A 13,368-nucleotide genomic window follows, 5' to 3' on the forward strand; every position below is an offset into this window, starting at 1 on the left:
GGGGGGGGGGGGGGGGGGGGGGTAATGAATTTAATAAACTAGAACTGACTAGAACAAAAACAATTATTTATATTTTAGCTTTCCTTCCGTTCCGTAAACTCTACCGTGGACACGAAGAAAGATCAGGTTCGGAGAATCCTCCAGCTTCCCCCAACCCAGGAGCCCAGGGTTAAAGAAATAGAAGTTGCTTTAACTACATATTTGCGCAGAGCCACGGAGACATTTGATCTGTCCAAGAATGTTGAGGTGAGTGTATAAATACAGGTTGGGAGATTGGTTTAATTTCAATCCAATTTCCACCATCTGATCTGGAAATCTGAGTACCGTAAACTGACCTAATGGCAATTTTGAGGGGGGGGGGGTCCTGGAGCTCACAGACAGTTAGTTCCACAACCCCTACATTTTATCATGAACAGTGTTTAAAGGTTTTACATTTTTACTTTTACCATCAAGATAATTTTACCCGTTTAAAATATCTTTTACGGGCATCTAATCCATCTAAAAAGGTTCACAGGTCAAATTGGGTTTAAGAAAATTTCTCCCCTGCCGGATGAAGTTTTAAAACTGTCTGATATTGCCTGGGTTTCAATAGTTTCCTCGGTTTCCAGCTGAAGTGCACTTGATATCTTATCAGATCTTCTCTCCGACATTATCCCCCTGTTATAGGGCAACCTTTTAGTTTAATGTGGGGTAACCATTAAACATTTGTTCTGAGTAGGAAACTTAAAGGGACTGTAGACGTAATTTCAAGTGACCTTCCGTTAAAAAAAGTGGCATTTCCGATTCAGAGAGGTACCTTTAGGAATCATAAATCCTGAGTTTAAGCGCAAAGTCGACGTTCAAACTCGTACTTTTGGGTGGATACGTTATCAGAATTGTTTTTTTTAAATTATTAAATAAGGACGACAAAAAATGTAAACAAAATTCTACAGTAAACTAATTAGTTGTTTAGGAACAGGTTGAAAAAATAAAAATTAACTCTTATCATCGAAAATAAATAATCTTATTTTATTATTAGTTTCTATAATCTCTCTTTTATAACAAAGATTTTCTGGAATTTTTATTAAAAAGACGACATTTGAAGAATTTGAAGAAATCTGCGAACAAATTCATAGAAAATAAGAATTCAATATAATGATGAAAAATGAAATAATTAATTTTAACTTCGATATTGAGAAATTCCTGTTCCTAAACATCTAATTAGTTTACTATAGAATTTTTACTATATTTTTAGTCGTCGTTATTTAATAATTAAAAAAAAACCCTAATCTGAAAACGTACCCATCCAAATTCATGATTTTGAACGTCGACTTTGCGCTCAAACTCAGTAATTATACATCGTAGAAACGTTTTCTTCGTCTCAAATGAATCCTAAACAATTTGTCCACAACACTGCATACTCAGTTTAACTACCTTACATAGCCGGTCTATCCCTTTAAACCTCTTGTCTGAGTAAGAATAAGAAAGATATAAGGTTTAAGGTTAAATTGTGAATCGGATATACCCCACTATAAATTGTGGGCACTCGGAGTTAGGTCTACAGCCCCTTTTATAACAAAATGCCTACATTGGGTTTGTATCGTGGATTTTTTATCAATGTTTTATGCAGATTTTCTCAAAAATATTTATTTATAAAAAAAGCCATGCCAGTAATTAAAATAATTTTAAAGTTAAAAAACCTTATTTTCTGTCCTTAGGAGGTTTGTAACCAGATCTGGGCAACCCTGTACGATTATCCCTCCCTAAAGTCCTGCGACGGATTGATCAGATACATCAAGGAGTGCGTCCGGACCGCCTGGGGGCTCATCAATCAGGTGGATAATTAATCAATTAATCCATCAAAAGTAGCATATTTACGCGGCATCTGTACTTAAACCTAGGTTTTTAAGATGATACAGATACTTTATTTGATACTAATAAAATACAATATCGATATCTCACAATTTACAACTTTAATATTTCAATTTCAAGAAATCAATATTTTTTCTTTAATCTTGTTTAATGAGATACTTACTTCCCTGTAAATCCATCATCTGACTATTTGTCCTAACATTTTATTGAGAAACAGCTGACTTTTTCACTAAAGGGATTGTTGACGAAATTTTAAGTGTTTCATCATTTAGAAAGTGCCACCAACAGTCATCTTTAAAGATATGTTTCTAAGAAAAGTTTGGCCTAAGACACCTTTGAAAGTTTAAAGTTGCTTCTATAGCTTTTCTTTAATGCGTTCGATGGATTTCTACAGCACAGAGATGAGCAAGAATATTGTCAAAGTTCGTTTTATTTTATTTGCCCGTTTTTCGTAAACCATCCCTTTAAACGAAGGTGTGTCAGCTGTTGCAGAATAATATTAGCTTTGAAAGGTTTGCTCTAGCCCTCTACAGTCACTGTTGGTATTTTTGTTTACAATGCCATTGCATGTTTAGTCTAGGGTGTCCCATTGAGCATAACAGTAAGGAGACGCCTGATATAGTACAGGGTGTCCCAGCAAACATGACAGCTGAGAGACGCCTGATATAGTACAAGGTGTCCCAGTTACCAAAACAGTTGAGAGACGCCTGATATCGTACAGGGTGTCCCATTAAACATGACAGTTGAGAGACGCCTGATATCGTACAGGGTGTCCCAGTTAACATGACAGCTGAGATTCGCCTGATATTGTACAGGGTGTCCCAGTTAACATGACAGCTGGGAGACGAATGAAATATCGTCTTTAATTTTTGATGGCTATCTAATGAAAACAATGACTATGGCAAGTATTTACTTGGTTTAGGTTGACAAAGAAATGCCGCAAATTATTTCAAAGATCAAAGACGTTCTATCAACTGTCATATTAAATAGGAAACCCTGTATGATAAAAGTTGATGATGCACAGGGTTTCGTCCCATCAGCTAAATCTTCTCATCAAACGTAGCTAAATATGGCTTCAGCATTCATTGTCGATACAACACTGGCCAAGTCTGACAGGAATTTTAAAGAGCTCGGACCCCGGGATATCTTTAACCCTCTCCTAGGGACTTATATTATATCTTTAGTTGAGTAATCAGCCTCCTACTTTACTTAATCATTCTTCAGACTGACTACAGAATGTTAGATACAAGGTGTCCCCAAAAACATGGGAATTTAATGACGAATTCGATATCGTCTTTTTATGAATTAGCATTGTAATGCCTAATTTCAAAAGCCATAATATTATTATGTCTGCTAGAGTTTATTTTATGAAAAGGGTAAAAGACTGCAACGATGTGTCTATAATGTCTTCCCAAGATGAACAGTGAAGTTTGTATACTGCAATTTTCTTGTTTTACTAAGTACAACCGTATGCAGTCAAAACATTAACAAACAAAATGTGAACATAGCAGACGAAACTCTTCCAGATTACAGCTTTCCCAGTAGGTATTACTATACTAAATCAAAGAATTATTTGAAAACACGATATCGAATTCGTCACTGAATTCCCATGTTTATTGGGACACCCTGTACCAGAGAGTCCTATTTGTGGGACATTGAAAATTTGTAATAAACATATTCTTTAAAATTATCAAAGCTGAATCAAGAATTAGGCCCTTTGCAGTTTTGAATCTTCATATCCAGGGTTACAAAAACTATAATTGGGTTGGTTAAGGTTAAGATAATAATTTTTTGGATATCTGCGGAAATGGTATTATATAGATATTAGAGTATCTAAATTTTTGAATCATAAAAATCTACGAATTTTGCTAATACTAACCTTTCTCTGTTTAGACTCCGAGTTACAGCATTGAGTACGAGACCAGACGATTCCGTCCTGAGTTCCATGTTAGGTTTCATAGTTCTAACCTCTCCAGTACCACAATATCAACCTACCTATGGCCAGCACTACTAGAGACACTATCTGGCAACTGTGTACAGAAAGGGGTTGTTATCACATAAACAGTTGTAAAAGGTACCTGGAGAATAGAAATATTGTGAAACCAGAAAGAGGCAAATATTTGAACCTGAAGAATATATCCAACCCTAGATAGATTTTATCTAAACCCGGATAGAATATATCCAAACCCAGAGAGATTATATTTAAATCCGGATAGAATATATCCAAACCAAGAGAAATTATATCTAAACCCGGATAGAATTTATCCAAACCCAGAGTCAAGGTTATATCTAAACTCGGTTAGAATTTATCCAAACCCAGAGAGATTTTATCTAAACCCGGATAGAATTTATCCAAACCCGGTGTGACGTGATAATCAGCCTGTGCGTAAAATAATGTCCGGGCTACTGCATTTTTTGACACTTTCCCTGGACATTATTGAATTATAAAAGCATTTTTATACACTTTCTGTTTGTAAACTATGTTGTTTAATAAATTTTTAAATGTAGAAATACTAGAAAAAAATGTAAAAAACCATGGCATGTACCATTTATGTAACGTTGATTCGCAATGTCGTAATATTTAAAGGAATCTAAAAACAGATATTGTTAAATTTGTTGATTCAGGCCCAATACAGTAGCCCAGACATTATATCACGCCCGGGCGGATTCTCACGTCACACCGGATAGAATATATCTAAACCCGGATGGAATATATCTAAACCCGGATAGAATATATCTAAACCCGGATAGAATATATCTAAACCCGGATAGAATGTATCCAATGAAGAAGCAAATATCTAAACCCAGAGAAATTATTCAACAGCAGAGTATATATCTAAACCAGGAAAAATATACAGTAGGACCCATAAAACTGTGCAATAGGAAGACGACTTTTAAGCGTCTTTTGTATATTTGATTTAATTATAAAGCAAGTGGTTTTAGCAGTGGCTTGAAAGATCCACTTATGTTATGAAATGGGTCTGTTTACACTATACCATGTGTTTCGGTGGACAATTTAGAACTATAACTTCAATCTAACAGTCAAGGTTATAATGCAATGAAAGTTATTTCAGAGGTTTACACATCTTCTGTGCTGTAGTGTACTGTCTCTAGGGGGTAATGTAAACACAAGATTGAGGAGACAGGTAGAGAGGGAGGGCGGAGGGTGTAAAGTCTAATAAAGAGACGAATAATAAAAATGCACAATAATTTTTAAATTTTTTAAAATGTTGAAGATTTCTTTGTAAATGCATAAAATAATATCCAAATTTAAAAGTTTATGATAAAATGAATTTATCTAGGTTTTTATGCCATAAAAACAATTTACATTTTCAAAAATGTTAATTATTTATTTGGGGTCTCCGATGAAAACTTTGGGGTCTCCGTTGACAATGTCGGGGTCTCCGGTATGGTAGCGGCTGGGGTCTCCTGTGGGACGGGGTCTCCGGTACCAATTCGCAACTGCAATTAACTTTCCTTGCATTATAACCTTGCTAACAGTCATCTTCCTATTCCAGAGTATCATGGGTTATATGTATAAAAGAGGAAAAGTATTCAAAGCGAAGGATATAATAAGACACAAAAATACAATAAATCTTATAAAATTTATATTTCTATGAAAAAACTTAAATAAAGTAACACTTATTTAAATGTATAAACAAGCTCAATTGTTTCAAAATTATGATTATACAGCTTTTACTTATTATATAATATGTTAAACATACACTTATTTTTATGATACATTAAGACTTTCCATTTACATCGTATCCAAGCCTGTAATTATTAAAAGTATTTGTGTGTGTTTGTTTTGCACGTTTCAAACTTATTTTTTTGTACACAACTGAAGATGTTCCTAAGTAATCATAATTCCGGCAATACTTTGAACCTGATAAGATTTTAAAGTTCAGTAAAAAATGTGTTAATTAATTGATTAATTGATTGATAGTTGATCTAGTCACGGCATTTTGTATTTTTTATCGCTTCGTAATCTTCAAAATTGAATAAATATATCATTATTGAGTAAATTCATTTTTATTTCAATTCTTAGGTTGGATTTTAGAGGAGTAGCTAGGATTGGTTAGGATGGATTAGAGAGAAGTAGCTAGGATTAGTTAGGATGGATTAGAGAGTAGTAGCTAGGATTGGTTAGGATGGATTAGAGAGGAGTAGGTAGGATTAGTTAAGATGGATTAGAGAGGAGTAGCTAGGATTGGTAGTAGGATTTGTTGGAAGAATTAAGGTTGGTTAGGTTGGATTGTATTGAAGATGGAGTAGGGTTGGTTAAGTTGGATTATATTGAAGATGGAGTAGGGTTGGTTAGGTTGGATTATATTGAGGATGGAGTAGGGTTGGTTAGATTGGATTATATTGAAGATGGAGTAGGGTTGGTTAGATTGGATTATATTGAAGATGGGGTAGGGTTGGTTACATTGGATTAAAATGAAGTTGAAGTTGAAATTGCTGCTAGGGTTGGTACAAAGACAAGATGAGTTTTAAGTTCAACAAATAACTCATTAAAATATTTGCTAAAGAATTATAAAGGAGTTTTGTAAATAAATATCATCCTTCATAATTACTGACATGTGTTGACATTTTTGGGTGGAAGAGAATTAATAGTTAATACAAATCTTCTTTACATTAATAATATTCATTATGACTTTTATTTTCTGGATATTCTAATATCAGAAATTTACTTAATCCAAATATCAAAATTTTGGAATACAAATATTACGGTTAAAGTATTTTTAAATACTTAATAAATTAATGTTAATGGAATTGTAACTTAATAGAAGAATTAGAAATAATCTTTAATTTTATGAAAACTTTTTTTGATTAATGTTTTTATTTAGTTTTTTAACTCCCTCCCCCCTGACCTTCACATTGTTAAATTGACAATGATTTAACATAAGCTCAATAGAGTTTAAGATCTTTGTATAAAGAATTTTTATTATCCTTAGATTGTACAAGCAGGAAGAGAACATTCTCTAGGTTCTACAGTTTACCTAGATACAGATTATTGACAGGAAGAGTATTCTCTAGGTTCTACAGTTTACCTAGATACAGATTATGGACAGGAAGAGAACATTCTCTAGGTTCTATAGTTTACCTAGATACAGATTATTGACAGGAGGTGAACATTCTCTAGGTTCTACAGTTTACCTGGATACAGATTATTGACAGGAAGAGAACATTCTCTAGGTTCTACAGTTTACCTGGATACAGATTATTGACAGGAAGAGAACATTCTCTAGGTTCTATAGTTTACCTAGATACAGATTATTGACAGGAAGAGAACATTCCCTAGGTTCTACGGTTTACCTAGGTACAGATTATTGACAGGAAGAGAGTATTTCTTAGACTTGTTAATATCTTGCTCCAGAAACAAATTGTTGGACCTGTTCTTACTCCTTACTCCTAACTCCTTACTCCTTACTCCTTACTCCTCACTCCTTACTCCTTACTCCTTACTCCTTACTCCTTACTCCTTACTCCTTACTCCCTACTCCTTACTCCTTACTACTTACTACTTACTCCTTACTCCTTACTCCGTACTCCGTACTCCTTACTCCTTACACTTTACTTCTTAGTCACCCAACCTTATGTCCTCAAACCTAGGTCTGTCCTTGCAAACATTTTGTTTTGTTTTGTTGCATAATTTGTAAAATCAAGACAATATGTAATATTTGTAATATTTGACAACATGTGAGGAGTAAGGTTGTATGCATCTGTCACATCAAACACAGGAAAATAGAGTAAGGAAGTAGATCTTTGCTACAAACTCGGATTTTCTCATCCCATATATCTTTGAAACGTAGTTCTTTTTGATAAAGTAATCTAAGTTTAAAAATCAAAGGTTTACACCATCATGTTGAAAAGATATAGAGATAAGAAAATTTGAGTTTGTGGCCAAAACTCTATTCCTTTGTAAAAAAATCAGCTGTAAGCTGTAAGAAGAAACATGAGTTACAAAATAAATTGCTAAATATTATCATAATTTCTAAATTGATCCCAAATCCCATTTTGTAAAAGCTATTTCATCCTGGTTATTTACATTTCTCCTAACCTTTCAAAGCTGTAATAACAATAAACATTGAATACTAACCACTTAGCTATAAAAGAAGCAAAAATATTTAAAAACCGAATCCAATTCTTTATTCTCCAATCAATCTCTCTTCTTGGTTGAACGTCCTTAAGTTTAAATCTCCGGAAGAAAAATGGTTCCGCAGATCCCTGACAAATTGATTTGGATAATGTATACACACAACTTGATCGATGACAGGTTTTTCTCCGGGGTTAAAATCTAGGTGTGGAGGTTTTAAGAGTTGATCATGCATGCTTAACCCTCGATCTTACTCCGCACTCCAACCCAACCCTAACTCTGCAAATTAAATTTTATAATTTACAAGGGGGGATTCATCAAGCGTTAAGGTTTTTACAACATGGAGGGGAAACTTCATGCTACCCTGGACAATAGATACAGCAATATATATTATATATGTTTATTAATTAGAATATTAGCAGTTTAAGAAGACAATATTTCGCACAAGCTAAACTCTGTCTCCTCTGTTTTTTCTTTTAAGAATATTTCAGAAGTTTGTATTTCAGGGGTTTGTATTTCATGAGTTTGTATTTCAGGAGATGTATTTCAGGAGTTTGTATTTCAGAAGTTTGTATTTCAGGGGTTAGTATTTCATGAGTTTGTATTTCAGGAGTTGTATTTCAGGAGTTTGTATTTCAGAAGTTTGTATTTCAGGAGTATGTATTTCAGGAGTTTTTATTTCAGGAATTTTGTATTTCAGGAGTTTGTATTTCAGGAGGAGTTTGTATTTCAGGAATTTTGTATTTCAGGAGTTTGTATTTCAGAAGTTTGTATTTCAGGAGTTAGTACTTCAGAAATTGGTAATTTAAGGAGTTTGTATTTCTGGAGTTCATATTTCAGGAGTTTGTTTTTTCAGAAGTTTGTATTTCAGGAATTTTGTATTTCAGGAGTTTGTATTTCAGGAGTTTGTATTTCAGGAATTTTGTATTTCAGGAGTTTGTAATTCAGAAGTTTGTATTTCAGGAGTTAGTACTTCAGAAATTGGTAATTTAAGGAGTTTGTATTTCAGGAGTTTATATTTCAGGAGTTTGTTTTTTCAGAAGTTTGTATTTCAGGAGTATGTATTTCAGGAGTTTTTATTTCAGGAATTTTGTATTTCAGGAGTTTGTATTTCAGGAATTTTGTATTTCAGGAGTTTGTATTTCAGGAGTTTGTATTTCAAGAGTTTGTATTTGAGGAGTATGTATTTCAGGAGTATGTATTTCAGGAGTTTGTATTTGAGGAGTATGTATTTCAGGAGTTTGTATTTCAGGAGTTTGTATTTCAGGAGTTTGTATTTCAGGAGTTTGTATTTCAGAAGCTTGTATTTCAGGAGTATGTATTTCAGGAGTTTGTATTTCAGGAGTTTGTGTACAAATGTGATAGAAATACAGAGGACAATATACTTATCCTTGAAATATTGTAATAAGCTGGAGAAATATATGAGAGAAGAATATTGCAGGGTTCCAGGTTACTGGAGACAAGGTTAGGGTTCTATTATCTCCGAGTAGTTAAACATATCCTTCAATATGTAGAGTCAATATTTATAGGGAATGTCACGGCGATCTGAATATGAAAAGTTCAAAACTTTGCTCGTCTTAGTTCTAAATGAGTATTTGGAAAAATTCTGATAAATGTTCGCATCAGAAGGAATATCGTGTGGCTTTCATGTGTCACCTTTTTACGTTCTGAAATAGATTAAATTCACATAAATAGCGGATGATAAAAAGCTTTTTTAAGTATCATGGTCATTTCTATCCAACCCCGGGTAAGGTAGTGATCTCAATAGATTGGACAGGTTCGGAGTAAAAACATTATTCTCCTGACATGTTCGCTATACTTGGAGCTAAACCCGTACAATTCAAATAATTCTGTACTTTCAGGTCTCATTGTGAAAATATTGCACCTTCAGGTACCATTATAGGTTCTCATGTAGAGACATTTCTCGGGTTCCATTACAGGCTCTCTTGATCTTTCGTGTTCCATCACAGTTTTCTTAAAATCTTTCAGGTTCCATTACAGGTTCTCTTGATCTTTCAGGTTCCATTACAGGTTCTCATGTAGAGACATTTTTTAGGCTCCATGGCAGGTTCTCTCGATCTTTCGTGTTCAGGCTCCATTACAGGTTCTCTTAATCTTTTGGGTTCCATTACAGGTTTCCTTAATCTTTCAGGTTCCATTACAGGTTTTCTTAATCTTTCAGGCTCCAATTCAGGTTCTCTTGATATTTCGGGTTCCAATTCAGGTTCTCTTAATCTTTCAGGTTCCATTACAGGTTTTCTTAATCTTTCAGGTTCCATTACAGGTTCTCTTGATATTTCGGATTCCAATTCAGGTTCTCTTAATCTTTCAGGTTCCATTACAGGTTCTATTGATCTTTCAGGTTCCATTACAGGTTCTCTTGATCTTTCAGGTTCGATAACAGGCTCTCTTGATCTTTCAGTCTCTATTAAAGGTTCTCTTGATCTTTCAGGTTCCATTACAGGTTCTCTTGATCTTTCAGGTCCCATTACAGGTTCTCTTGATCTTTCAGGTTCCATTACAGGTTCTCTTGATCTTTCAGGCTCTATTAAAGGTTCTCTTGATCTTTCAGGTTCCATTACAGGTTTTCTTGATCTTTCAGGTTCCATTACAGGCTCTATTAAAGGTTCCTTGATCTTTAATGTTACATTACAGGTTATCTTAATCTTTCAGGTTCCATTACAGGTTCTCTTGATCTTTCAGGTTCCATTTCAGGTTCTCTTAATCTTTCAGGTTACATTACAGATTTTCTTGATCTTTCAGGTTCCATTACAGGTTCTCTTGATCTTTCATGTTACATTACAGGTTATCTTAATCTTTCAGGCTCCATTACAGGTTCTCTTGATCTTTCAGGTTCCATTACAGGTTCTCTTGATCTTTCAGGTTCCATTACAGGTTCTCTTAATCTTTCAGGTTCCATTACAGGTTCTCTTGATATTTCAGATTCCATAAAAGGTTCTTTTGTAGATACATCTTTCAGGTTTCATTACAGGTTCTCTTGATCTTTCAGGTTCCATTACAGGTTCTCTTGATATTTCAGATTCCATAAAAGGTTCTTTTGTAGATACATCTTTCAGGTTTTATTACAGGTTCTCTTCTAAATACATCTTTCCTGTTCAATTAAAGGTTTCCTTCTTCACTTCTTTTAGGTTCCATTACAGGTTTTAATTCAGGTGAGTATGGATGGGATGGATGAGATGAGTTAGGATGGGAAGGTTGGAAAGGATGGAACGGATGGAACGGATGAAAAAGATGGATAGGATGGAAAGGATAGAATGGATGTAAAAGTTATAATGGAAGAAAAGGATGGAAAGGATGGAAAGGATGGAGAAGATGGAAAAGATGGAAAGGATGGAAAGGATGGGATGGATGGAAAGACAAAAAAAATGGAAAGGACGGAAAGGACGGGAAGGATAGTAAGGATGGAGAGGATGGATTGATGGTTAGGATGGAAAGGATTGAAATGATGAAAAGGATGGAAAGGATGGAATGGATGGAAAGGATGGAAAGGATGGAAAGGATCGAAAGGATGGAAAGGATGGAAAGGATGGAATGGATGGAATAGATAGGATGGATGGAATGGATGGAATGGATGGAATGGATAGAATGGATGGAAGGGATGGAAAGGATGGAAAGGATGAAAAGGATGGAAAGGATTGAAAGGATGGAAAGGATGGTAAGGGATTGAAAGGATGGGAAGGATGGAGAGGATGGATTGATGGTTAGGATGGATGGGATCCTACTGTGAATACATATTGGTTCTGAACCTACACAATGAAGTCCATGATAGGAGCTGCTTGAATTGTTATAACTCCAGCTAAAAATTTGATTTTTTCTTCGAACATCTTTTAGTCCATATAATTAATTCATTTTGCTAAACAAATCTGCCAAACCCTATTTCAATATTGTGCAAAAAAAACTCAATAAATAACTTGTAGTTTTTAAGTCATTTATCAAAAAAATAGTTTTTATTTAATTGTAAACTGTAATTCAGTATTTTTTTTTTAAAAAGAGTATTATTGTTTATGTCCAAGTCTTTAAAAGGTTTAAATACCTCTCCTAGATTCCATTGATTTGATTAAGTTTTAATGAAATTAGACTAATATTTCAAAAAGTTTTTGAGTTCGGAGAAAGTGAAAGGTTTGGAGAACGTAGCTTGGTACGAAGAAAGTAATTGGGTTCGGAATAGTAGTTCTGGGTTCGGAATAGTAGCTCTGGGTTCGGAATAGTAGCTCTGGGTTCGAAATAGTAGCTCTGGGTTCGAAATAGTAGCTGGGTTCGAAAAACGATGGAATTAACTGTTTCCTGAATATAGCTAGATTCAGATAGTTTAAAAGGTTCAGGAATCACAGGATAAAGTATTTGGTTCCTGAGAAAGTAGCTGGTTCCAGAAGATTTAGAAAGTTCCAAAGAAAAATAGTTGTTTCTTGAGAAAGTACATGGTTCTGGAGAAAGTAGCAAAGAAAGTTTACAAATTCTGGAAAAGTAGCTGGTTCAGCTCCAAGCTGGAGAGCAAATTCACTTTAGTTCCTGGAAACATTTGTAGATTGATTTCAGCTAAATTAGATTTTCGTGATCCAAGGCTTCACAATGTTTTGAAATCCGATCTCGACTCCAGGAGAAAGCAAGATATTTTATATCTTGGTTTAAAAACAAGAATTTTTCCATGAGAGGAAACACAAGATGCGCTAAAAAGCTGTTCTATGTCGTCAGAGGAAAAAACTCCGGAATAGACCAAAGATCAAGAAACTTCTTTTATATTTTACCTTTTAAAACAGGGAAATCTTTCTTAAAGTGAGTGTTCGTGAAAATGAAAGGGGGTGTTGGTTAATATAGAATTTTATTCGATATCGATCGTTACCAATATGTAGGCAATAGATAAAAGTAAAATTAGTAGCGATCGATACCGAATTCGGACCCACAAACGTCACGTCGGACCTAAGACTTTGAAACATCGGACAGTACAAACCAGGACAAACGTCGGACTGGGACAAACGTCGGACAGTACAAACGTCGGACCAGTACAAACTCGAGGAACTGAGTTCTTGCCACCAACTCAAATATTCTCATCCTTTGCAACCTGGTATGGTATTGACCTTTGATATTTTCAAACTTAAATTGTTTGATCTTATAGATTTCATAGGTTGAAATATTAAAGGTAATACGACATCGGGTTGCAAAGATATATGCATTGAAACATCAGAGTTTGTGACAATTGAACTCAACTCCATTTTTGGTCTGTTGTTTTATACAGTGCTACCTTCAAAGGATGAGTTAGAGACTTTATTCAGTTGTCTTTGATTTTCATCACAATAAGTGAGTGATTTTTAATCTATTTCTTATAGCAATGGTATTTTTTTCAAACTCAACCAAAGTCCGACGTTTTTTCTTTAAAATGTACCCGTCTGACGTTTGTA

The 13,368-nt window shown here is 34.4% G+C and overlaps 2 protein-coding genes across 2 annotated transcripts in view; one reads left to right on the forward strand and one right to left on the reverse strand.

Annotated features, from left to right (window-relative positions):
• Nucleotides 1-5,102, forward strand: part of LOC111712107 (uncharacterized) — a 21,244-nt gene extending 16,142 nt beyond the window's left edge. Inside the window, exons 8-10 of the mRNA XM_023486625.1 lie at nucleotides 79-246; nucleotides 1,698-1,814; nucleotides 3,745-5,102. Coding sequence (XP_023342393.1) covers nucleotides 79-246; nucleotides 1,698-1,814; nucleotides 3,745-3,912 — 453 coding nt within the window. The 3' untranslated portion in view covers nucleotides 3,913-5,102. The remainder of the gene's footprint in view (nucleotides 1-78; nucleotides 247-1,697; nucleotides 1,815-3,744) is intronic.
• Nucleotides 5,103-9,966: 4,864 nt separating this feature from the next.
• LOC111712108 (protein TsetseEP-like) lies at nucleotides 9,967-10,560 on the reverse strand. The gene has a single exon (XM_023486626.1). It carries the CDS (start codon nucleotides 10,558-10,560, stop codon nucleotides 9,967-9,969), a length of 594 nt encoding a protein of 197 aa, XP_023342394.1.
• Nucleotides 10,561-13,368: the final 2,808 nt, after the last annotated feature.

The sequence above is a fragment of the Eurytemora carolleeae genome, unplaced genomic scaffold (assembly GCF_000591075.1).
Source record: "Eurytemora carolleeae unplaced genomic scaffold, Eaff_2.0 scaffold1114, whole genome shotgun sequence".
NCBI classification, from domain to species: Eukaryota; Metazoa; Arthropoda; class Copepoda; order Calanoida; family Temoridae; genus Eurytemora; species Eurytemora carolleeae.

Bases quoted from the DNA above. Each gene is read 5' to 3' on its own strand.
- LOC111712108 (XM_023486626.1), bottom strand. From the start codon at position 10,560: ATGGAACCTGAAAGATCAAGAAAACCTGTAATGGAACCTGAAAGATCA.